Consider the following 25,508-nt stretch of genomic DNA (forward strand, 5'->3'; position numbering starts at 1 on the left):
GGCATTGTCAGCAAACCTTTGAGGTGCACGACTGAGAGACAGGGTCGTAAAATCAGCAACAACGTCACTTGGTGTCACCACCATTTTCTATCAACATGGAGACAGAAGGAAGATGGGAGAGGCCGGGAAGAATGCATGTTCCGCTTGCGTCCGCTTGGTGTCACCAGAGATCCTCCATTGTGGGGAAATACGTATTTCCTTCTTCTGGGCAATACCCGGCTGGGCCGACAGAGGGCGCCGTCACATACGTGTTTCATCCACAGTGGCAGATTTTGGAGAAAGTGGAAGAAGAGGGTTGTGTAATTTGGGACTGGACTGGTTGCTTTTCAGAATATTTTGCTGCACAGATGCCGTTGTTCCCCTGTCCGTCCAGGAGATGGAAAAGGCGACGTATGGGCTCATGTTTCATAACACCACAGCAGGGACAGCCGCTCTTCACACATATTGACGTATTTGTGTGATTGTGCTCTCTACTGCTACTGCTGGCAGTGATGGTGCTGCTGGAGTGACCCAATTTTTTCCCACAGGGACCATTAAAGGTTCCCAAGAGCTAAAGGAGGCCACGCTGAGGGGCAATACAGAGCGAACATTGCATTGCAAACTGACTTATAATAATCATAGGTCACATTTTATACAAATAAACAAAACTACGACTTTCTATTAGGATATTTGGGGAACGAACACGAATGTTAAAATATGGGTTACGGAATAAAGAGCTCCACTTTAAACCCACTACTAAAAATAATGGACTTACGGCCTCTAGATGAGTTTTACAGCACATTTCACTGTCAAAAGTGAGTAATGGGAGGTTTAAAATAACAGGGTCAGCATATTGGCACGGCACGCAAAAGCACAGTTTAATAGAAAAAGACTGGAGGAGCACTTCTATCGTTTCATGAGGTTGGTAGCCTTCTGGTTGGCAGCGCTGATTCGGGTTACGTTGAGATTAGCCTGCAGAGGATGGGAAAAAGAAAGAACAAGGAAGTGTTAACAAGAATGTGGTAGGCAGGCACAAACAGCTGTGCTCTCCATCTATCTTTCACTTTCAGGTTTGCTTAACTGCACTGGATAATCAAAGGAAGGCCTTCCAAAAAAGGCTCGGCAAGCTCTACAGTCCAGCAACACACAGTAGGGTGAATATAATCAAACACCTCGTGCTCAGAAGGAACTGTTCATAGACAAGAATTCTTAGCTTTAGTGCTGTTAGCACAAGTTCCTGTGCTGCTTTCATCTCTGACTCAAAGGGAAGAGCACATACTGCTTCTGTCAGGTAAAAAGTCACATTACTGATTTCATTCATCTCCCTCTCTGGGCACAACAAGCCTGAGATGAACTGCCATAATTCCCCTTTTCTCTCCTTACTAAGATCCCAGAAAGATCAGTGTGAAACTCACGAACTCCGTCTTCCGTCTGATTAAAGGATCTGGAAACAGCTATCCACCCCTTACCTACCTCTCAGCTGGTCTACTGCAACTCTGTATATAAGATTGCCTAATTCCACTCTCACTCTCTATTTCACATGGTTCAAAGTACAGCAGCTTGACTTTTAACTGGTACAAAGAAAAGACAGCACGTCACTCCTGTTTATGTCTTCTCAGGTCTGTTAACTGCCTATTTTGCCTCCATATCACAGAGATCATCAATCCCAACAACTTCTGGGAATTCTCCCCTTCTCCCCTAACGGTGACCAGGCCTTTGCTCTCATTGCTTCCAGACTCTGGAATAGTCTGCCCTCCTACATAAGAACCTGTGAAATCAACTTTGAAGATGAACCTATTTTCAGTTGCTTTTATTCAAGTATAGTCTTGAGAAGCTATCGCCCTTTTGTTTGACTGTTTTTGATGATTTCACCACTGCTTTGCTTCTTCTCTATACCACGCTGTCTTTTACATGAGCTCCATGCTATTTTTTTAACTGGGTTCTTGGAGAACTGGATGCCTAACCAGATACAGGAGTCTGAGGTTTGCTGGCATGTTCTAGGTGTGGCTGTTTTCACAGAGTTTCACCTGTCTAGAACATGTCAAAGGAAAAGCTTTCATGTAAAATCCTCCAGTTTTGTAAAATGTGTCTATTCATCATGTGGCTAAAACAAAATCCAGCTCTAACCCTGACCTGGTGGGAGTTAAGAGCTTAATGTCTTCCTTGGCCTCCTACTCTTCAGAATCCCTACCTGAGTTTATTACAAGGTGCTCTGAGAGTCTTGTAAGTAATCATCGACTATTTTAGCTACATGTACATTTTCCACATAATTTTCTTACATGAGTACAATGTAAATTATTACTCTTTATTTGGCTTTATTTGAGTGATATAGTAAAGAGTAACAGGAAAGCAGAGGGGAAGGCATGCGGCAAAGGCTGCAGGTCGGATTCAAACCCGGCATATGGTCGCCCGTTCATCCCAGTGAGCTAAACCAGCGCCCTTAAATTGTTACATTTAACGGAGTCTGGTCAAATGAATTTTATTTGATTGGTCCACACTGAGGTCTCCGACATGCAGGACAGCGGTACCTTGCCCTGTATGCGGTCGATCTGGGAATTCTGTGTTTCCAGCTCGTTGCCAATGTCCAGGGCCATGCTCTTCAGGTTTCCCACGATGCTGCCCACATGAGCCAGGTTCTCCTCCATCTCATCCTCGCGGGCGTCGCCGGTCACCCTGACACGGGCGGGAATAAAGCAGGAAAACATTAACGCTGCAAAGATGTGTGCAAGTTTTTGTGTCTGTGTTTGACCAGCTGCCTGTGTGTGATGGCTTAAGTATTAGATGTCAGTCTGCTGTAAAGAAGAGCAAACACACACACACACACACACTCAGACACACACACACCGTGTATGCAGCTGCCGTCTCTCAGCTCACACAATAACACACTCCACTAAACTCTGTGTCACTCTCTCCCTACCTTCGTATGTATCCTCCACTCATAATCATCTGCTCTCTCTCATCCACGACCCGAGACGGCGGCGGCTGATTGGATACAACGCCATCCTGGCTTGAGGCTCCGCCCCAAACTGCCTTGTATGCCCCACTCTCCTCAAAAGCCTTTAGTCTGGAAGAGAAAGACACAATGACCACATGGATGTCGATTTTATTGAGTGAAGTCTGTTAAATGTGAAACGTGAGAACCACAGCGTAACCATACTGCTCCTGCAGCTACAGTACGGGTACACCAAGGGTCCATTTATACCATAAAACACGACAAACAAGGCGCTGGACTACTCTAGCTAAAGTCAGAGCAGCAAAGCAAGCCAGCAGAAAAAGCTAAAAGCAACTAATGAACCACATCTGGAGAGTCTTCTCGTGTTTAACTCTCAGGAGGCTATTTGCTCTTTGTCAGCATCACACTGTACATTAAAGCACCTTACTGGAAACATCTATTTTACCTCCAGTGCTCACTGGTATCACCTGGGGATCATCCTGATCCGTGCGTTTGGGGTCTCCGCCCATAAAGACCAAGAACTATAACAGATTTAGATCTGCACTTCACAGTGGTTTCGTTAAGAAGAACTTAGCCTTCCTGCTACGTTTGGTTTTCTCTCTTTGTGAGTAACATCTGGGCGCAGAAGTGCCAAAAACTACAAATATGGTCACTTCTGGTACCAAAAACCAACATGGCAGCAGTCATAACACCAACGCCGAGCCCTGAAAATGTGAAATCGCAAGAAAAAATTGGTGAATAAGATGGCTGCTGATTGTGATGGTGTTTGAATGCTGCAGCCTGACCTTACTGGATGAATTCAACTCTATTAATATATATATATTTAATATTATAATAACAGGACCGAGCTGATGGATCACCTTGATATGGTGGAAAAGTGCCTTTTGTATAAATCTGAGGTTTGTGGTGAAGCCGCTGCAGTAAACGTGACCCAGGGCTGTGAATCAGGTATAGTTTTGGTTTTTACAAATAGATTTCCATAATTTTATGACTACATCTTGTATACTTACCTCAGAATAATGTTTACAGACAAACACACACTCACACACACGGCACACACACCTCCACCTACTTATCACAGGAGCAGAGACCACAGCACTTGCCCAGGTCAGTCAGATTTTTCTCTGCCTCCTTCATATCAGAGTTGATCTGATCCAAGCCCTCCTCTACTCGCTCCAACTGCTCTATGAGAGGATGCGGCGGAGCAGGATGAAGGAAGGAAGAGCAAAGGTGAAAGAAAGCAGGATATGAGGTTGAAAGTAACGGGAAGAATGGAGGGAGAAGAGAGGAGGAGGGAGGAGGAGGGAGGTGGAATAAAAGCAAAAAAAAAAGAAAAAAATCACAAAGTATTTCAAAGCGGCTGCACAGATGAACTGAAAAACCAGCCACCAGAAACTAACGTGAAGGAACTCAGAAGCAAAACAGAACGCCATCACGCTGCGCTAAATACTACCAGCACACTGGACCGAACGGTGCAAAGTTATAAGCCGATGACCTTTGACCTCGGTGCCCACTTCCATTCTGTTTTCTTCTCTCGGGCTACGATCTACGAAGGATGTTTCTGCATCTGTGCTTCTTTTAAAGAAGATTTTAAGGAATAAAATGTGTCTTCTAAATGCAAATTTAGGTATATTTAGTCACATGCAGTTAGACTCGTCATTGTCACCGTTCTGCTGTAAACATTGACATCAAATGCAAGAGATGCAGAGTTTATCCGTTATATCGAGTTCATTTTTACAGGCCTTTGTCTATTAATTAGATTTTTCTGATCCTTCAAGCCAAAAATCTCTACTTCAGAAACACCAAACATGTGGTTATTTACACCTGAAGGCTTTTACAGAATAGTTTGTTCATATATATCATTCAGATCTTGATTCACAGAACATTTTTTAGTAAAACCCTGCAGAAGTTGTTTTTTTCTTTGTCTTTTGGCATTATTTTCTTCTTAATGGATCAATTAAAAGAGATGAGCAGAATCCTTGTTGTTAAAAAAAACTTTGAGTCTAACATTTGGGCAAAAGGAAACGAGCAGAGAGTGACATCATTCACTCAAAGATGGCTTATCGAGTGATTTAAGCCCCTGATTATGATGATGATGACGATTGATTACAATTATCATTGCTGAAGGAGTCTGATAATCTAATCACATTTGATAAACACTGCAACACATTTAATGGAACTGGGCACCAGTACGGGGCTTTTTAGGGCCCGTTTGGATAAAGACGCAGATTCCTGGACCTACTTCCTGAGTGGCCAGATACAAAGGCCACAGCACTGCGCCATGTCTGTCAGATTCTTCTCTGCCTCTCTCATGTCCCTGTTGATGGAGTCCATACCCTCCTCAATGCGCTCCAACTGCTCTGTTAGAACGGGAGTTTTATGGTGTTGCCACAGCAGGAGCAGAGATCAATACAGAGATGGGCATGTTTACACAATGAGTACTGGCAAGCCTTCCAAATCAAAACTCAAATCAGGGACCAGCAAATTTACACAAACAAAGAGTAAGATTTACATGAAAAGAAACACTCTACAAAAAAAAGGCTAAATTATGAGAAAAAACTTAAAACATTGGCAAATTTAAGAATAAACACAAATTTCTGAGAACAAAACAGCAAATTTCAAATTTTATGGTCAAGACAATTCTTTACATGTAAGCCAAGTAAAACCTGTTTACCTCCTTGTTCATCCAACATCACCACAGTCCTGATCCCAACATCTTTACTCTGGAGGAGGGAGCACATAAAACCCTGTTACTGACAGGAACCCCAGCGACGCATCGTTTCCAAACAGGTTTTTATTTCAGATATGGAAATCAATTTGAAGACCTGAGCTCCTCCTCACTTCTTTAAACTCTCTCTGTTTTAGATTTATGGTAAAAAGCCAACAAGGTAAGACTGCTTAATCTGTTTATCTGCAGTAAGATCACATGACCTCGATCCTTATCACAATGACTAAAAATAAACACACGGCGGTTATGGAAAAAGAACGTATAAGGACTTGATATGAATGCTGTGCATTATAGACTAATGAAAAAACTTCCTTTCCTGCTTTCCTCACTGTTCTGCTCTTCCAGCCGTCGTTCATCCAAAATCATTTTCCAGGAGCTTAAACTTAATCATAACACTGCATCCGTCTTTGTTAGAGTCATTCTGCCATGGATCTCTGGCCATTTCCTCGTGTGGAAAACAACAGCGGAAACACAGGAGGCTAATTTACAGATGATGATGATGAAGTTCACGGTGAGGTTCATCACTCCATCACTGTGGGGTTCTTTGTTTCTTTGTGTGGGCAGAGAGCTGGCATGGTACTATACTTGTGGGGACCAGCATTCACTTATGGGGACAAAATTCCCGTCCCCACGAGTTTGAAGATATTTTTGAGAGTCAGAATGTGGTTTTAGTGTCAGCGTTACAGTTATGATTAGGTTTAGGCATTCATTTTTGATGGTTAGGCTAAGAGGCTAGGGAAAGCATGATGTCAATTAGATGTCTTCACTAAGATATGAAAACAAGAGAGAGAGAGAGAGAGAGAGAGAGAGAGAGAGAGAGAGTGTGTGTGTCTGTGTGTGTGTGTGTGTGTGTGTCTGTACCTCCTCAACCAACTGAACCATCCGCCGTGTGCTCTCCAGCGACTGAAAGACACAAAATCACTGCTTCAGTATTTAAGATTCAAAACTTTACATGAACTTGTGAACTGCGTTCTCATGAAGTTATTTTTGTAGCTTTAATTTTGTTCTTAGTTATACAAACAGTTATAGTTTTGTATAACGTAGAACTCTTTAAATGCACCTGTGCAGCTACACGTTAGTAAAAGAAATACATTAAATGCATCCAAACCAACATAAAAATCGGTGCAACAATAACAGAAGTGCAAGAGTGACTCTGAGTATTGGAGGTCTTTAAGTCTGATTTAACAGTGTGATGGTCTGAGGTCAGAAGCTTCTCCTCATTCTGCAGACGATGCAGGCGAATTGTTTCATGTAGCTGTCCTGCAGAGTGGGGAGGGCGGTCTTAATGGTCCTGTCAGTGGTGTGGATCACCACCTTAAACACACACTATGCAGGAACCTCAACCTCCCAGGCCTCTGGTAGGGCACCCGAGCTTGAAGGATAAGAAAAAAAGGCCGCCCACAGGGGCGAGATGGACCTCGTCCTCTGTTATACCAGATACTGATGCAATTCCTTATCATCAGCTGAACAATGACAGCGGCTGGTAGTAAGCTAACATTATACATTTTAATATTAGGCTCAAGTGTGTAAAAACACATTTAAGCTCTGTTCGAAAATGCAGTCAAACTCATTTTACACCTGCTCCAAGTGTGAAAATCTAAAGCTACAAGTTGTTCTTGTTCCTCACTATTGTTCATTAACCATCTCTGAGCATCAGTACTGTGGAATATATCATAGTTTCAGCTCCAAATGTAAAGGGTGACACATAAAGGAACTTTTAACTTTCAATCAAAATTGTCTTTGCGTCATTATGGAGTTATTATAGGAGGATACAGTCTACATCAGTCATGCAAAGAAACTGCTCACTGCCTGTTTATCTACCCCTACCTGTGTGTGTGTAGATGTATGTGTGTGTGTGTGTAGGTGAGTGTAGGTGTGTGTGTGTTGTGTAAATATCATGTCAGTCCTCTGGGATTTCCCCACTGATGGGATGATGAGGTGACAAATGTCCCTGACCTGCAGTAGCCTTTAAACACCAGGGAGTGTGTGTGTGTGTGTGTGTGTGTGTGTGTGTGCGCGTGTGTGTGCGTGTGTGTGTGTTTAACACCATCCCCACTGAATGTATGAGCTCATCTGTGCCAGACGGTTGCACTTGGAGACCAGATGTCTCCAAGGCAACCAGGTGAGCCAGGTGCCCTTGAAGAGGCCCTCCCCTCAGGCAGGGCTGTGTCCTCTGTGGCTCAGCAGGTTGTGTAGTAGTTTGCGTCACTCTTCTTGCCAGTTTGTTTATTATGAATTCTTTGTTGTATTGCTGAGATGGTCTAATTATAATGATCCTGATTAGGTTTCTGTGACTGACACACAGAGTGTGACACGCTCTCCGGGGTATAAGCTGAGGATGCTGTTGTGACTCACTCCTGTCCATATAACCACTGTTAGATTGTATTTTTCTCCACTCCTCGCTAGCTTCAACAATTTGTTGGCAAAGGAAATACCCGACTGCATTGTTCTGGTCTAAAACTTTCATGATCCGTTCTTTAGGCCGAGTTAGCTGAAGGGTAACGCACATGTAAAACCATGTTCATATTAAACATGGCAAAAGTGTCAAAGGAGAAGATGAGTCTGCATAATTCCCATGAGCCAAACATTCAGGCTTCGCTTAGTTTCGCATCGTTTTTCTACTGCAGACAAGGGACAAGTGGATATGGCGCAATATGGTCATCTCGTTTTCTGTTTACAGGAGCAGCCAGTCAGAAGAAAGGGAAGATGGCCTTAAAGGGGGAGGAGCTATAACATCTGGAATTGGGAATTCAGTTTGCTCAAGGGGACTCTTACCTGTAGTCATGATGATATGGTGTAGGATTGTAAGGTCGTGCAACAAAATGCTCCTTGAGGTAACTGTTGAAAACTATCTCTACTTTCAAGATTAGGCTTCAAACTTTCCTTTTTGCTAAAGCATATAGTTAGGGCTGGACCAGGTGACCCTGAATCCTCCCTTAGTTATGCTGCAATAGGTGTAGGCTGCTGGGGGATTCCCATGATGCACTGGGTGTTTCTTCTCCACTCACTTTGTGTTAATAGACCTCTCTGCTGAATCATACTTGTTATTAATCTCTGGCTCTCTTCCACAGCATGTCTTTTATCCATGTCTTTTTATGGCCTGAGCCTGGTTCTGCTGGAGGTTTCTTCCTGTTAAAAGGGAGTTTTTCCTTCCCACTGTCACCAAAGTGCTTGCTCATAGGGGGTCATATGATTGTTGAGTTTTTCTCTGTATGTATTATTCAAACTTTTTCTTTTTCTGAAGCCAGCCTAAAGCCCAAAGATAGCCCAGGCTCAGTACAGCGCTCCATACTCCATAACTGGTCATGGTATGGAGTCTGATTCATTATTAATGACTTGCAACATAATGTTTCCTTAAGCAAAATCCAGTGAGAAGTGTATTATAGCCCCTCTTTCTTTGCAGTTTTTGCTCAACATATGGTGGTCTGCACTGAAACAAAATATTTGGCATCCCTGATAAAGTTCACTATATAAAAAAAAAAAATACATTTTTTATTTGAGAAGCGCACCTGTAACCGGAAGGTCGCCGGTTCGATCCCCGGCCTTTCTGTCCTGGTCGTTGTGTCCTTGGGCAAGACACCTTACCCTACCGCCTACTGGTGTTGACCAGAGGGGCCGATGGTGCGATATGGCAGCCTCGCTTCTGTCAGTCTGCCCCAGGGCAGCTGTGGCTACAACTGTAGCTGCCTCCACCAGTGTGTGAATGTGAGCGTGAATGAATAATGGCATTGTAAAGCGCTTTGGGTCCCTTGAAAAGCGCTATATAAATCCAATCCATTATTATTATTATCATTATTATTATTATTTTTAAGTAGAATCACTTAAATCCCACTGCTGTTTCACGGCAGTCTGTGAAATACTCCAAACGTCTAATCTATTGATTTGTGATTCTGGAAATGAATTTCATACCCTTGAACCTGATGTTTCAGATGTTCCGTCTCATACGAACTAATCTGTGTCCACATTTAGAGGTTGGTGGAGCTTTCACCTCCACAGAGAGACCACAGTTCGAGTTATACACTTCACAGATATTCACACATCATCTGTGTTATTTTTTTTATTCGTCATTGTTCTTAAATCTAAACATGATACTTGGTTATGGTTGTGTTTTAGCCATGTGCTACACAGACACAGACACAACTAGAACAAATTTGTTTGGTCCTTTAGTTCTTCTGTAATAACTTTTTACATTTGGACAAAAGTTCAGTAAAATCAGGTCAATGATAAGAGCTTAAAAGATATCAAGAAATTATTTCACTTTTTATAAATGACAAAATCGTTTTTTAGACAACCAGAAGTCCAAACTCTTCCATTTTCCTCCAAACCTTCATTTATGTTGCCAAGTTTGTTGACTTCCTGCTCCTGGATTTACAGACGGGTCGTGAGACAGCCATGAAAAACAAAAATATTTGTTCATGCTCATGGACATGAATTATGGCATTTTTTTTGAGACTGCACAAATTTGTAAGTAAAGTACTCCAGAGGGAAGTATATTTCATGTCTGCAGCACATATTTTGTCCCGGCAAAGGAAACTAAGGACGTGTTGAGATGAAAGGCAGACCGAAAATCTTCTTTCAGTCAGGGAGAAAAGCTTAAGACCGAAAACGGTGAAGGACCGTCATTGACGGTTTAAATCACAGGACGGGTTTTAGGCAACAGGTGAGCCAACGGCTGTTATCAGGTTAACGTGCACTGGATACAAGGGTAACAAGTAAACGGCCATTTCTAAGTGTGGTTGTTAATAATTAATAAAACACTTATTTACCATCGTAATCCTCTTACCTCATCTGTGACCTGATTGGCTCTTCTCTGTAACTCCTCCTGCTCTGTGAGGATGGGCGGGTCTGAACGTGCGTTAGCAGCCATGTGTGTTTTTGTGTGTGTGTGTTCAGTCCCAGGTGAGCGGATCAGACTGCAGCATCAGGTGGCTTTAACAGCTGGAGAGGGTGAGAGTGAGACCATGATTATTTTTCCTGACTGACAATAGACTCGAGCAGACAGACGCCAGGCAGACAGACACACAGCAGAGGCTCTCACTTACACAAACACGCTTCAGGATAATCAAATTTATTTTTTAAGAAGCAGTTACTTTTAGTTCCAACAGACTGTTTCGTTTTAATGGCAGTTACTGTAACTGTCAACAATCAGCCAGTTAGCACTCAAAACATCAGTTACAGCAGCCTTTTGCACAATGAACGTGATACTTCAAGGTCAAGGGGACCCATAATACTCATTTCCTATTAAAAGAATAGTTCTGCAACATTCACAGTTCAGAATAATCCTTCTTTATCTAACACGGGCTTTGATGCAGCATCTCTTGTCTAAAACAAGCTCTCTTAGCTCTTTTCCTCCAGCCTTAAAGCCTAGCTTATTTGTGATTCACTGCTCTTCATAAACACTAAGGACCCTAACACACTAAAATCATCTTCAGCTAAAGCCACAAGCAATTCAAATGGCCAAACAGGAAAAAGGATGAACTCTCAGGTTAGCTTAGTCTGAATAAGTCATTTAATGTGTGCCAGTAAAAAGCACTGAACCACATTGTCGGGTTCCTTCTCGTCCCTGTCGTCATTCTTCTTAAATCCATCCATAGTTTCTGCTACTGATCCAGGTCCAAGTCACGCGGGTCTGAGCAGAGACACCCAGACCACCCTTTCCCCAGCCACCCCCTCCGGTTAATCCAGGGGGGGGAATCAGAATCATTACTCACTTATATATTAACAGATGCAGGCCCTTAGAGGGCACAGGGGTGGGCTGAAACTGGGTGCTTTTTAGTTATTTTTTCAGCCTTTGGAGCTCTTATAACTTTTTAAGTAGGGGAGATGTCCACACGACGTCTTCAGGTTTAACTGCTGTTAAAATCAGTTTTATGCCCACTCTAAATATGCTTTTTTTAAGCACGCCTTACTTCTGTGGTCAGGTCTGAGCATCAACATCAAGTCAAAATCATTTTCATCTAAAACAAAGCCCATATATGTGAATCTGTGTTTTCTGCCTCCAATTTAAGTTTTCCCTGCAGAGTGATGACATCACACACTCTGAGCCTGAAGAATATTTTTTTAACCTGCTTTCCCGTTGTTTCCTGCTCAGATCATTCCCTCTGCATGCATCATTCAAATATGAAATGGTAGGAATTTCTGTCCTCTTTCACTGGATGTTATTCTTGTGATGACAGGATACACGGTCTTGACGCCATCACCCCCAGAGTGCAGAGTGTGTCCACCACAACTCCCACGTAGGCTCTTCAGAAAACGACTAAAATTCAGCAGAAAATGAGCAGCAAGCCCATCTCTCTCTCTCTCTCTCTCTCACTCCTGCCATCATGTCCACATAATAAAACAAGGGACATAAAGAGGAGGGTTTGGCTCAAAGTGTGGCGCTCCCTTTGTTTATATGTGAAGGATGGGTAAAAACCACCTAAGGTGTAGAATGTGGCTCGTAGTTAAGGAGTAGTCGAAAATCACTATGAAAGAACTAGTCCACTTTTTTATCCACTCCATTTTTTCTTTGTATAAAGTAAGTACAGGTTAGTTACTATTACTTTACCATTTATTTTTAGTATAAAGTTTTACAGTATTTGCGTGAATGCAGTGAAGCTGGCTGCTACAAATGCCTAAAACGAATCTGTCGTCACTCTTACAACAACTGCCTCCTCTGTAATTAGGAGTCCACACAATGTCAGCTTCTAACCAGGTGTTGAGTCCTCACACACACACACACACACACACACACACACACACTTCTCTTTGTGTGATCAGGCTGCAGCATCATAATTAGCCCTAACCACTAATCACCACCTGCTGGAATAAAGAAGAGGAACAACAAGAAAGAAGAAAAGAAAAAATGAGCCACGATGCTCTTTAGTAAAAGAGAAGGCACTTGATATAAAAAAAATCAGTATTAAATATTATGCGCCATAAACTGATAAATCTTTTAGTCTACAAAATGAAACTGCTAAAATAAACAGAGGTATTCTGTCTGTGACACAAAACAGAGAAGAAAACGACTCTGTTCGGTTTTTAAAGGCTGATGTTCATCAGGTTCACTGTAAACTGGATTTTCTGTAACACGTGACAGATTCACCTCCTTTAGCTTGACTATCATCACCAATATCTTCTCCAGCTGTCACGTTAAAGTGAAGCACGCTTAGCTAAGAGTGACCAGAGACCAAAACTGTTCTCATTCACAAATGACCAACACACACAAACATGCAGGCTTTGGCACTGCTTCCTAATCACAGGCATAATATTGAGTGAATACTCAATATTATGAGTGCCATAGCCTGTGTAGCATGTTCTGGAGTGCCCAAAAGTGGGCGGGGCATCACATGGCACACCTCCCAAAATATGATGTATTAATGTACTACACAGTATTACTATGGATCAAGAAACCAGCACTGTACAAGTCATTAAAATCTTCTCCAGCTCAAATCCATAACTATGATCCATATTTTCATATTACAACGTTTTACTATTATTTAAGGGGCATTGTGAATTTTACTAAAGAGTCTAAATATTTGTTTTACCACTTTGAAAAACTGAAACTCAGCACAAATCTAATTTCATGTGGTAAATCTGTTTGTGTCCTGGGCTCTAGATGAGTCTGAAAATCTGTGTTTTCTGGCCAGTTTTCGACACTGAACTAATTATTCCTCCTTAAATATTGGCTCATTCCATGACAAATCAGTGCTGCCCGCCTGACCCCGTCACAATCAGCTTTAACATGTTTAATGAAGCCATGAAAGACTTTACCTTCATAATTTCTGACTTAACAGCCCTCAGAGGACAGGGGCGGGCAGAAATTTAATGCTTTTTAATTATTATTCCCAACATTTTTAACCATTTATAACTTTTTAAGTAGATGAGATTGTCGTGTGATAGTTTCAGGATCTGTAGAAAACTTGAAATCTGTCTTAAACCCACTGCAAGTGTCACAATTTAAAGCCAAATCTTCTTTTCTTCAGTTCTACTGTTTGTTCTGGTCAGTTTAGAGCATTAATATCAATTCAAAATCTTTTTCACGACTACATTAGAAAATTATTTTAGAAGATGAGCCTGGGATCAAATTTAGGTGAAAGGAGACTTTTCACATGGTACAGCCTGTTCTGAGCAGCTACTTCCCTCATATACTGATATCACTCAGGTTTACCACAAAAATTATTATGATGGACCTCTCCCATCCCAACAATGGACTCTTCTCACTGTTGAGGTCTGGGAAGCGCTTCTGCTCCCTTAAGGCCAAAACAGAGAGAATGAGGAGGAGCTTCTTCCCCCAGGCTATTCGGGCCCTGAACCAGGTGTAGGACTGGACTCTCCCACACACATCACTATAAGACTGGACTCTCCCACACATCACATCACCACACGCACTCTGGTTTTCTTTATGCACACTTCCTATAATTTATAATCTTTATAATCTCTTTCTGCTATTTGCACATTTTTTACTGTAAATTTTTGTAGTAACCTGTAAATTGTAAACCTGTAAATTGTAAATACTGTAAAACCACTGTCATTTAATGGTCGGGCATTGCACAGCTACATGCATTTCACCCCATGTCATACTGTGTATGGTTGTGTGTGTGTGACAAATAAAAATTTGAATTTGAATTTGAAAATGCTCTTTGGATTTTTTTTACATCAAACATCCGGGTACCATGCTGTCTTTTGTTCTACTGTTTTTTGCCCCCACTTGTAGCTACCTCTGGTTCATTTCTGTGGTGACAGCCAGGTGCAGGTGTGTGTCACAGGCTATGGCACTTGACTCCATTTACGTGTACACGAATTAAACTGCAGTGATGGGGATGATAACGAAGACAGGATTCTCGTGAACATCGCCGTGGTGACGTATCGCGGTGAGAATATCACCAGGTACACTCGCGACAGTTTTTAATATTTGATTGTTCAAGAGCAAAAAGACGGAGTCTGTTTGAATTAATCCCACAAATGTCACAGATGAAATATTTAGTTTTTATTGCCTGTTTGACCGTCACCACTTAACCTTTGACACCACTTAACCTGTGACACCAGTTAACCTGTGACACCACTTACCCTGTGACACCAGTTAATCTCAAACACCGGCCCTGTTAAACCCCGAGCACAAACAATATGAATGAACCTAAAGTAACGGGTCTGTTTTAAAATGTAAGGAGTAAAAGTAAAAAGTAACGAGAAAAATAAACGCTCGAGTTAAGTAGAGATACCTGGAAATTCTACTTCGTTACTTCCCATCTCTGGGTTCAGTCTGATGACCAACTATTACATTGGAAATAAAAACAGAGTTTTTTTTAAAGCTGCCTCTTTTCAGAGATAACATCCATAAGAACCCGTTCCTCGTACCTTTCACTGGCTCCTCTTCATACGCTCGTGCTCTGTCCTCGTGAACCCATCAGCACACTGAAACCTGTTGCTCTTCCTCGGTTACTCCTCCTGAGCATCACCGCTCCCCTCCTCCGCACTGGCCCCGCCCCTCAACAAACAGCAACCAAAACTTTCTCCGTGAGTGTGACGTCAGAGAGCAGCGGCCTTGAACGCCTCTCTCCGCCACAAGGACGCAGCTGAAGGTGGAGGAACCAGTGCCATGTTTAAGGGTAAACGATGGATGTGTATTCAGCGCTGGTCAGCAGGAAGCTCTGCTCGCATCCTGACAGTTTAGCAAACTTTACAAAAAAAATATTTTTATAGTTAACAGTTTGAATCCTGCTTTGATTGTTTTGAAGCTGCCGCCATGAAATCTGCATCTTTCCAGCGTTTGTCAAACACGTTACCCCCCACGTGTTAATGCTCTCTTAATGACGTCATGGCGATGGTTTTCTTCTCATTTGATTTAACTTTATCCGTTTATCCACTGAACAAAGCATTAGAAAATCTGGCTGTTGCAGGTCTAAAAGATGTCTAACTGGCACATTGGACATGGCTGAAGCCCAAAACTGGGATGAAGTTGGTTTAAAAGGTGAAAGTTTGGCAGACATGTATATCACGTTCAGCCGTTTGAGCGGTGTTTCAAACATTTGACCTTTTTTTAAATGACATGTTTGTAAAACTGACAAACATAATTTTTAAACTTGACCAAAAGAGTGTTTATATTTGTTTAAATGTCAATCACGTGGTGTTTGTCACATGGTGTTTCTCTGAACATCAAATTCATCATGTCCTAATGAGGTGTGCGGACTTTAGGTGTCGAGGACAGAGACCGACCCTCCACTTTTCAACCAAATTCAAACTGAAGTTGAAGACTGTAAAAACAGTTTTGCTTAAGCTTTTTGCTTAAGCAGAGGCGCTCTCAACCTCTCTTTAACAACCTTTCATGCCTGGTGTGACCGAGTATGGACTGAATATCCTAAGTGTGCGGCTGAAGCCCCCTGGTGGGCTCTGACGGTACTGCAATGGGTAACAAATAAGCTGAAGAGAAAACATCAAACCTTTTGAATGTTTTGCATCATACAGATTAAACTTGCAGGATAAGTTACACCATTAGGATCCACAAGCCGATCATCCTTTTGGTTTCTGTACAATAAAATCCTTTAGGATTCCTCAACACATTTTCTGAAGGACATTTGGTAAATGGTAAATGGCCTGTATTTGTATAGCGCTTTTACTAGCCCCGCCTAAGGACATTTCAACTCAGGTTTTGTAACTTAGCTTAAAATGATCATAAAACGTTTACAGTTTTCCAAAGTCAGGTTTTGGTTCTGAGCCCGTCTCGTATCTCACATTCAGATGAAAGAATCAAGCTCAACTTTTAAAGTGTCTTTAAAAGTCAAAATGAATGAATGAAAACACGAAAGCAATATTTCATCTTTCACTTGCGAGATGAGCAGAGGTGCCACTAAAGTACGGGGGCTGCAGAAGAACCTCAGCAGGCTGAAGTTTAGCTTTGAAATTTGATGCGGTAAAAAAATATTCCTGATCAGAAGAATGAGTGTAACATCACATGTAGTCACGTGCATGAACGAGGGCCAAGCGTGCATGAAAACTCAGAGAAAAGGACAACTGTAGCGTCAGCTGTGTCAGTTTATTCTTTCAAACATTCAGAGGCAGTTTCATCAAACTTTCAGCCTAATAAAAATTCATTAAGAGACAAAAGAATAGAAATCTTTAACACAGAGATGCCGCAGCACCGGAGAGTGCAACGGCAGCACGAGCTTTCCCTTCGTGTCTGCTCAGTGCCAGCGTTTTGGTCCCGTTACAGAGATGAAGACGATAACTGCGCATCGCGGGTTGAGTGAGAGGAAGGAGAAGGTGCAAGGTGTGAGAGGTGAGAACAGAAGCTGTGGAGAGGCTTCCCTCCATCGCCTCACGAATACATCGTCAGCTGAAGCCACTGTGAGGAAGAAAGAGACAGTCATTGTTTTCACGTGACCACAATCAGTCCTCTGCCCTCCTCAGTTTTATAGTTTCAGTCCGATTGTCACCCCAGAAGCTGACCGATGTTTTCCTACAGACTTCTGTGTGATTCAAATTCATTTCCAACCAGACAAGACTGTATAGAAAAGAACGATGTGGCCATTACTGCTCACTGAGCCTCGAGCTGAGCATTTCTGCCTGAGAAACTGAGGGAGACTGTGCACCGTCGGACTTGATGTCCATTGTGGACATCATCAGGCCAGAATTACAAAATCAAAAGGATGCTTTGCTCAATAAGACTTGAAACTAGGGACTGAGACCATAAACCAATCAATGAAGTTGTTACTTTTTCTGAAAGAAGAAGAAATGTCGCCCCCTAGTGGATATTAGAAAAAAGACAGGTTTAAGGCATTTTGGTATTTATTTATTTTTTTTCCTTTGGTTCCCAGTCAGTACACTTTTGTTTTGTTTTTTTCTGCTCCATGTCATTTCAAAATATTAATCGTCTTTTCTTTTCCTGCTTCAGACTTTTGTTTCTGTGCATTTCTAATCTCGTTCTCGTCTTTGGCCTTTGACCTGACCCCCACCCATTTTGCTTGCCTGCCCCTTGATGAATTTGATTATCTGTTTAAAGTTTTGGACTTTAACCCTCGTCTGCTGTGTTTGGATCTTTTCCCCTGTGAACTGTCACACGCGTTCCTACTTTTACCACACTCGTCCATTCAGTGTTTAAACTTGAGAATCGAGAGAATTAGAAAATATTCTGAAGTGAACCAATCTGGGTTTTACCTCCTTGATGTCCAAATCGATGGTGCCGCTGTTGTCCTTATCCAGCGTCTTGAACGCTCCTGCAAAACACACACACACACACACACACACACACAGACTGGTTGTGCATTTTGATTTGATAAAAAGATTTTTTTTTCTGTGCTTTTTGTTTCTTGGGTGGATGAGGAGAGAAGGGGAGTTTGGTGTGGGTTAGAGATGAACTAGGTGCTTCAGGCTGGTCCCTTGTTTCCCAGGGACTGTCACAGTGGATGGATCCACATGTTTTGGTATAGCACAGATTTGAACTTTAACACAGCCTCCTGTTTCTCTGGGCTTGGGATTGGTCCACTAGCTACAATAGCTTTGACCCCCTGAGGCTGGGTTTGTTTCTCCTCTGTGAATAGACTCGTGCAAATGGGTTCACCACACCCTGCAACACACTGGAGATACACTAACAAGTTCTATTATGCATAAGAGAGAAGACAAAAACATAGGACAAACACATCACGTACAGCATGTACAGCTGTTCACAGGTGAGGAGAATTCAGAAAACACCTTAAACACATCATTGTACAAACTTAAAAACTTCATGTATTCAGAAACGTAAAGCTGAAAATAAGATGGTCAGACAGCCGAGAGCACACACATCTGAAATCAGAGGGTGAAGAGAGACTCACTGCACATGGCGTCCAGTCGCACCAGGCAGCCAATGAAATTGTCAAAGTCCATATCGCCGTTCTCATCACTATAGCGACGGATAATCATATTGTAGAGCTGGTCATTCAGCGGGAAGCCTGCAAAATACACACACACACACACACACACACACACACACACGATATTTATATCCTTGTGGGGACATCTCATTGACCTAATGCTTTCCCCAGCCCCTTCCCCTAACCCTAACCATCAACGAATGCCTGACCCTTCCCCTAACCCTAACCATCAACGAATGCCTGACCCTTCCCCTAACCCTAACCATCAACGAATGCCTGACCCTGACCCTAAAACCACATTTTGAGTCTCAAAAATGCCTTCAAACTTGTCGGGACCAGGATTTTGGTCCCGACAAGTAAATGAATACATGCTCACACAAACGCAGACACAGAGCAGCATTTCTTACCTGCAGCCTTAAAGGCACCAGGCAGCTCCTTAGCGTTGATCGCACCTGAGTGATCGGCGTCATAGTTAACGTAGATGCCCTGAAAACAAGACACAACAAATAATAAACAACACAAACATAAAACCAGCGTGGAAACCATCAGAGTCCGTCTGCACGGCTGCTCTCTGTGAACTGACCTGCCATCTCTTGATGTTATTCCAGAGGTACTTGAACTCATGGAAGCCCAGTTTTCCTGTGCTGTCACTCTGATGGGAGCCAGGTCAAAGGTCAAACTCAGCAACACAAGCAGAACTCACTGAGAACCGTGACGGGTGATTTTCTGATCTGCTGCTACTAATTCTGCAGCCACTGAGATTACTGTGTGTTCTGTCTGCACTATTTTTTATGGAAGGATACATCCATCACAGCAACCATACTCCTGCAGGACTCACTGCTGAAGCCGTCGGTCTTCAGCTTCCCATCTGAACGAGAGATCCACAACTTTAGTTCAGCTTAGTTAAAATACAAATTCACTGCAAACACACACGAAAAACTAGAAAATAACAATAAGAATGGTTTAGTGAGAGCTGCAGAAGGAAACCAGACTCACGTTTGCAGACCACTTTATTCAAGATGTTCATCAGTTCATTGGGGCTCACCTCCATGTCCTGTTAACACAAACACACACGCACACACACACACAGAGCGTATGAGTTCTCCACACAGGAAGTCCCCTGAAAACAGAGTGAGTCACAGCCAATCACAGAATGACTCAAACCAAGCTCTTCGATCTTTTTTCAGCGTCTGACTCACTGCAGTCACTGTTGCCAACAACACGCAGCCAAAACACAGAGAAGCAGCGTTAGAAGTCTCCTCAAAAACTCCTTTTTTCTTTACGCGATCAAACCCTGTAGCTGTGAGCTGGGCTCCAAGGCCACGGTAACGATTTATTTTCACATGCTGGCCGATCGGCTCACAAACCTTGACTTCGAATCAAATGTTCAACCAGGAGTGAGTTGTGATGTTTCCCGAGCTTTCTCTGAAGCTCTAAACTCTTAGTCACTGCCACTTGAGTCACTTCAATCTCTTTCCTTCTTCTTTTTACTTCATTTTTCCACTATTTACATAGAAATATAAAAAAGTACGAACAAACCACGCGTGACAAATATGAGGCTTCTGTACTGAATAAGAAGGAAGATTTTTGGGCTCAGTTATGGCACTGAAAAGTGTTCTGTGAGCCAAAGATAACGAGGTGGGCCTGGTATGTGTTACAGCAAGTATACTGGACCTTATAAGGTGGACGTGCAGGCCTGACAAAGCTGCAGGTGTTCATCACATCTGGGCCCAACATTAAGCTTCATAACGGAAATTCTTTCTTCCTTTTCCTTTCTGGCTTTATTACAGTTGTGTCTGATTTCTTCCTTCTCTTCAGATAAAACCAGGCCTGTTCTCAACTTCTCTGCCTCTTTCATGCTTTGCAAACCCATCCACTGCATCCACTGCATCCACTGCATCCACTGCATCAGCCCCCCGGTCACCCGATGGGCCCCCCTTAGACATCCTAAACTAAACTGCTGCTGAGATGGAACTCTTTTTTTTTTTTTTTTTAATTTAATTTAATTTTTTACCTTTAATAGAAGGTGAAAGGAAGTTTCCAGAAAGTACTCCACCTTTCACGGCCTCCTGACTTCACCCACCTGAGGTAAATGGGAGGAGCATACTTTACTACAAGCTTCTGTCACAGCAGTTATTACTGCTGTTGGTTTAGCCGAGAACTGGCTGTGTTCTGGTCTAACTGGTGCACACGCCCATCAGATGAGTAAAAGAAACACACAGACACACACACGCACACACACAGCATGACTGCGGCGCTGCCAGACAATGGCAGGAATGCAGAGAGGGAGTTCTCTGTGTAACACGCCCTGCAGCAAACTGCAGTTTCCACATGTTTGTCAGAGGACTCACTGAACGAGTTCACTGTTATGTGACAGAACCGTACGCTGTAATTAAAAATCAGGAAAAAAGACTTTTGGCTGCTCCCTTATTCACCAGGCCTTTCACCGAGCGCGGCTCCATGTTTGATTTAGCAGAATTTTACACCGGTGGCATTTCCTGAATCAGTCCCAGAGGGATGGTGTCTCTTCCCAGAAAATCAAACCAGGGAGCTTTCACTTACAAGGCCACTCCACTGTAACTAAGATATACTACAGCAAATTTCTGATAACCAAAGAAAGCACATCTCCGAGTGGAAGTGTAGACTGTTCAGGAAGAAGCACATTAAAGACAATCTATAAAATCACTAGTGCACAATAACAACAGCTCTGGAGGTTTCTCTGCTCTCGCTAACTTCAATTACAAACCTGCAAATCATATTTAAGGCTCTCTGACATGGATACGGTGAGGTCAGTGGCTGGAAACACACCAATACACACACACACACACACACACACACACACACACACACACAAGTTTCCGTTTTCGCTTCAATAAAAAAGTAGGAAATACTCTTCACATCATCACGTTGAAGTCAGTGATGTTATAATTTACAGTTTCCTCCAGCTTCACACAGTCGTCTTTGATTCTTTGGTTTGACGGTTTTGGTCTCCATAGATAATTTCCCCTTCAGGTACAGGGGCTGAATGTTTTTAGAGTTCACCCATTTAAACTATATTAAGGCTTAAAGTGTGCATTATTAGGGGCGTGGCTTCTGACAGGTGGATGGCGACACAGGCGGCTGTAGCTGCTAGCTATCTGCTAGTTGGAGTCCCTGACCTGCACTGTGTTTGTGCTGTTGGAGCCTTTTTAATGACATCATCTGACCAATAACGATCATTCCTGATTGGCTGTAATGGTGCGAGGACGTCTCAGTGCTGCGTGGTTTTAGACGCAGCGATTTCAACCTGTAGCTTTAACGTCCAAGCACATCTGCTCCCGGTTTACAGTCAGGGGCCCACATGACTCGGAGACTCACACACAACCAACCACACAGAGTCTGGTCTGGTCTGTAATTACAGTACAATGAGTTGTTGGCATCGTCTCTACTGTAAGGTTGGTTCCTTCTAACAGATTTGGCTCAAAGACAAAATCTAAGTGAGCCAATCACGAGAATCCTTGTTTATCTCAGGCTGTGTTGGAGCTGGTTTCAGCCTTTAAGGCAGAATTCTTCTGATCGGCTTCCCGTTGTGTTCCTGAGATGGCCAAACTGAGGACTCTTTAAAGCTCCTCATTTGCAGCTCTGTGTTTTTATCTTTGGACTCTGTGGCTGCAGATTTACATGACACACAATTGTTTCCTGATATTGTAGTTTTCTGCACCCTCTAGTCAGCAATAAAGATGGAAGCACTGTAAGTGCGTTTAGTATTTTTCTAGTGTAAATGCATGCCCAGATTAAGCAAACCACACCCGACCATTTACACACATGCTTCTATTGTATACGACCTGCAGAGCACACAGAAAACATGTCTGTCCTTATTGTGAGGGATGATACTTGAGCGTACGGCCGCGCCCTGCTACAGGAGTTTCTCGTTTCTCAGGTCAAAAACAGGCGGGTGAAGTTTACATGTGCAAACTGACAGTTGTGAAAACTTCAGAGCTGCTGAGGTGGTTCGAGATCATTTGGCTGCGCACACAGTTTTTTATTTTTATGTTAAGGGTCCGATATCCAGAAAAGGCCTTTCGACAATGTTCTGAGATACTTAGAAACAGAACAAGCTCTGAAAGTCCCACTTTTTCCCACACCCCTGTCAACAAGGCTGCTTCACAGCTTTACAAGCCAGTAAAAACACACAGAACAGGAGTTCTTCCTGGTTGACTGCAAGCAGAGCATCATAGCATGCTGCTAGCACAGATGCTAAACATACAGCTGTGCACAGCAAAACTGAGTTTCACTGTAGGCGCTCTCTCTCTCTCAGTCAGTGTCTGTGTTTCACCTGAGCCGTCATACCTCACCACACCTGTCTGCCTGCTTTCATACTCCAACCCTCATCCTGTCTATCCGGTCACCTGCCCATTTTCTCACCTTGACTAGTTATACTTCACCCTTCAGTTTTTGTAGGTCTTCTATTTGGGGTTGTCACAGCAGAGCATCTGCCTCCATCTCTACCATCCTCCTCTGTCATGCCAACCCTCTACATGTCCCCTTCACCATTCTTATGAAAAAAGCTCCAAACAGGCACCAGCAGCACAAACACAGAGCACACAAATAGGTAGGTTTGTGTGTCTAATGTTACTCAGTCTATACAGACGAGCCTAAACACACTTTGTACCCACCAAAACAAGCCGATTTAAGGGGCATGTGGCGCTGATCTTTGTGCAGACACACCAGTGACTTTAAAGGTTTAGCCAAAGAGGCCACGCCCCCAATAATGCAAACTGGTTTAAAGAGAAGAACATCGTGACACAGGCAGAACAGCATTCAGGATTATTATTATATCGTGCACTCACATCTCCAGCCAGCTGTTGGAAAACCCTCCGAAACTGTTTCTCCTCTTCGTTCTCATTGGCCTCAGCGAATTGCAGAGGTCTGCGGGGAGGAGGCTGCGCACAGAGAAGAAGCTTCTGTTAGGGCACACACTCACACACATTCCTCCCTTCAACTGCGTTCGGACAGTTTGTGTGTTTGTTTGCACATAAAATCTTCCACTGAGAGGGCGTCGCTTCAATTACACAGTTCAAGGTTCAAGTGGAGCTGCACATAAGCTCAGGGTTATCCAATATGTGGAAAAAAAAGGAACAAAAAAACAAATCTCTATTTCTGCTACATTAAATATTAAAACTCGTTCATCGACGTCCAGGTGCTGCACAGATCCCGGGCCCAGAAATTTGATCTGGGATCTATTTTTCCCGGATGGGTGTCTACCAACCACGTTTCTCACTGACTCAAATCTATCTGTGCTTTCATTAGAAATGTTGGAGGGAGGATCTGAAGGGCTGCATTAGGACAGACTTTACACAGAGTACTTACAGGGTCTGACGGCATGAACTGAGACGGGTCGACGTCGCTGTGGGGACGAAATCACAGGATCGGTTAGCCTAGCTTAGCATAAATACTTGGAGTAGAAACTGAGAGAAAAAGTGTGCTCACGTCACAGATTTGATGATGCTCCCGATCACTCCTTTCACCAGAAACATTTTGGCGTCGATCTGAAAAAGAACAAAGACTTAAAGCTGACAGAGTTTTTCTACTCTATGATCAGTATGATGTCATAGATAATAACTATAATAATAACTATAATAATAATAATATGATAATATTATATACTTATAACATCCTGATGGAGAAATAATCACATGAAGAAAAAAACACTGATCCCATTTATGCTGAATTTATACTCTGTGCTGTACTAGACACTGATTCATTAAACTACATGCTTTAAATATTTTCATCTAACACATCAGGCTCCAGACTGCATTCAGAGGCAGGGCCGTGTCCAGAGAGGGGAGACAGGGTGGCACCACCCCTCCTGAAATATGAATATGAACTCGACATGAAATGCTGCTGGAGCACTGTCAGTCTTACAATTACAACTCGATGAGACTATGAATAAGGACTGTGCTGGAGTCTAACCAAGTACATGTACTCAAGCATTTTACTGATCTAATATTTTAGTGTACTTGTACTTCACTCAAGTATTTCTATGTTATTCTACTTCTACTTTAAAGCTTTTGTAACTTCTTATTTTGCTGACTCTTGCAAAGACACAGTGCTTATTATTATATCTGAAGCTGGAGCAGTTCATGAGTAAATGTAGATTATCCATTGAGCTCATTTTGGCTCTCAGAGATTATTAAAACACCAAAATCAACAATAATTATTCAAATTAAATGATTGTGTCTGGAATAGTTTTCAGGACATCCCGTTCCATTAAACCCAGCATCCCTCCCACCGCTGGATTTGCTTTATTAGCTTTCTCAGACAAATTCATGTAACAGCTCATTAATCAAATTTAAAAGACACTTTTCTTCTTTTTTAAAGGGAATTCACAATTTTCCTGTCTGAGTAATCTGACCAAAATAACCGATAATCAAATATTAATGAATCAGTAATTCATGTAGTAACTTGTCATGTACTAAACGATGATGCAGATTGAGTACTTGTACTTTAAGTGTATTTGGATGCTAAAACTGATTAATTCAAACAAGAGTACTAAACATATTAGTAACGTTCACAGACACACACACACACACACACACACACACACACACACACACACACACAGGCACTTGTCCATTTTTCTTAAATAAAGCACAGGGTCAGCGGTGGGAGGAGGTTCCGTCGGTACTGTCTTATCCCACCCTCACTAATCTTTACATGCCTCCGTGTTCTGACCGCGCTGGGTTGTTTTCTCCACTTTAACCTTGTTTTGTAAATTTCCACCGGGTGGGTGGGACAGCATGCAAAATTCTGCAGAGCACACACTTTGCACAGCTGAGGCAAAGCCAGCACACAGGACACAGAGGAGCTTTGTGGTACTTACAGAAGTTCAGCTGAGGACAGACGGAGGCAGAGACAGCGGAGCCGGCGACAGAGACGATCACGGACTGCGGGGAGACGAACACGGACACGGAGGAACTGCAGGGCGAGCCCACTGGCAGCGTTCTTTTTCAGTGCGTCATCAACCCCTCCCCAAACACAC

At 42.7% G+C, this 25,508-nt stretch overlaps 2 protein-coding genes across 3 annotated transcripts; both read right to left on the reverse strand.

Annotated features, from left to right (window-relative positions):
* Positions 1–83: 83 nt before the first annotated feature.
* zgc:101731 (SNARE_SNAP25N and SNARE_SNAP23C domain-containing protein) lies at positions 84–15,215 on the reverse strand. Of its 2 annotated transcripts, none has more exons than XM_019345177.2 (8): positions 14,997–15,215; positions 10,444–10,598; positions 6,522–6,563; positions 5,607–5,655; positions 5,175–5,292; positions 2,897–3,043; positions 2,508–2,652; positions 84–951 (listed from the first exon to the last, which is right to left on the reverse strand). In XM_019345177.2, the coding sequence occupies exons 2-8, from the start codon at positions 10,525–10,527 to the stop codon at positions 886–888; spliced, it is 651 nt and encodes a 216-aa protein (XP_019200722.1). In that variant the 5' UTR covers positions 10,528–10,598; positions 14,997–15,215; the 3' UTR covers positions 84–885. The 2 variants fall into 2 exon arrangements, with proteins under 2 accessions (XP_019200722.1, XP_019200720.1); XM_019345175.2 differs by lacking the exon at positions 5,175–5,292 and adding an exon at positions 4,005–4,116 and having other exon boundaries at positions 14,997–15,123.
* Positions 15,216–16,652: 1,437 nt separating this feature from the next.
* LOC100695842 (calpain small subunit 1) lies at positions 16,653–25,508 on the reverse strand. Its single transcript, XM_003448948.5, has 11 exons — positions 25,350–25,508; positions 23,957–24,015; positions 23,837–23,873; positions 23,317–23,409; positions 19,484–19,541; positions 19,291–19,355; positions 19,071–19,139; positions 18,895–18,973; positions 18,449–18,565; positions 17,793–17,851; positions 16,653–16,980 (listed from the first exon to the last, which is right to left on the reverse strand). The coding sequence occupies exons 2-11, from the start codon at positions 24,001–24,003 to the stop codon at positions 16,954–16,956; spliced, it is 651 nt and encodes a 216-aa protein (XP_003448996.1). The 5' UTR covers positions 24,004–24,015; positions 25,350–25,508; the 3' UTR covers positions 16,653–16,953.

This window comes from Oreochromis niloticus, linkage group LG14 (assembly GCF_001858045.2).
Source record: "Oreochromis niloticus isolate F11D_XX linkage group LG14, O_niloticus_UMD_NMBU, whole genome shotgun sequence".
Lineage (NCBI taxonomy): Eukaryota > Metazoa > Chordata > Actinopteri > Cichliformes > Cichlidae > Oreochromis > Oreochromis niloticus.

What these genes read in the sequence shown, in the direction of transcription:
- zgc:101731 (XM_019345177.2), bottom strand. Translation starts at nt 10,527, where the DNA reads ATGGCTGCTAACGCACGTTCAGACCCGCCCATCCTCACAGAGCAGGAG. An exon ending in GATGTTGGATGAACAAGGAG is followed by an intron (nt 5,293 to 5,606) that starts GTAAACAGGTTT and finishes CCGTTCTAACAG; the next exon opens with AGCAGTTGGAGCGCATTGAG. An exon ending in TGTATCTGGCCACTCAGGAA is followed by an intron (nt 3,044 to 5,174) that starts GTAGGTCCAGGA and finishes TTTCTCTTCCAG; the next exon opens with ACTAAAGGCTTTTGAGGAGA.
- LOC100695842 (XM_003448948.5), bottom strand. Translation starts at nt 24,003, where the DNA reads ATGTTTCTGGTGAAAGGAGTGATCGGGAGCATCATCAAATCTGTGAC. An exon ending in AGTTCATGCCGTCAGACCCT is followed by an intron (nt 23,410 to 23,836) that starts GTAAGTACTCTG and finishes CTCTGTGCGCAG; the next exon opens with CCTCCTCCCCGCAGACCTCT. An exon ending in GTATGGTTGCTGTGATGGAT is followed by an intron (nt 19,140 to 19,290) that starts GTATCCTTCCAT and finishes GGCTCCCATCAG; the next exon opens with AGTGACAGCACAGGAAAACT.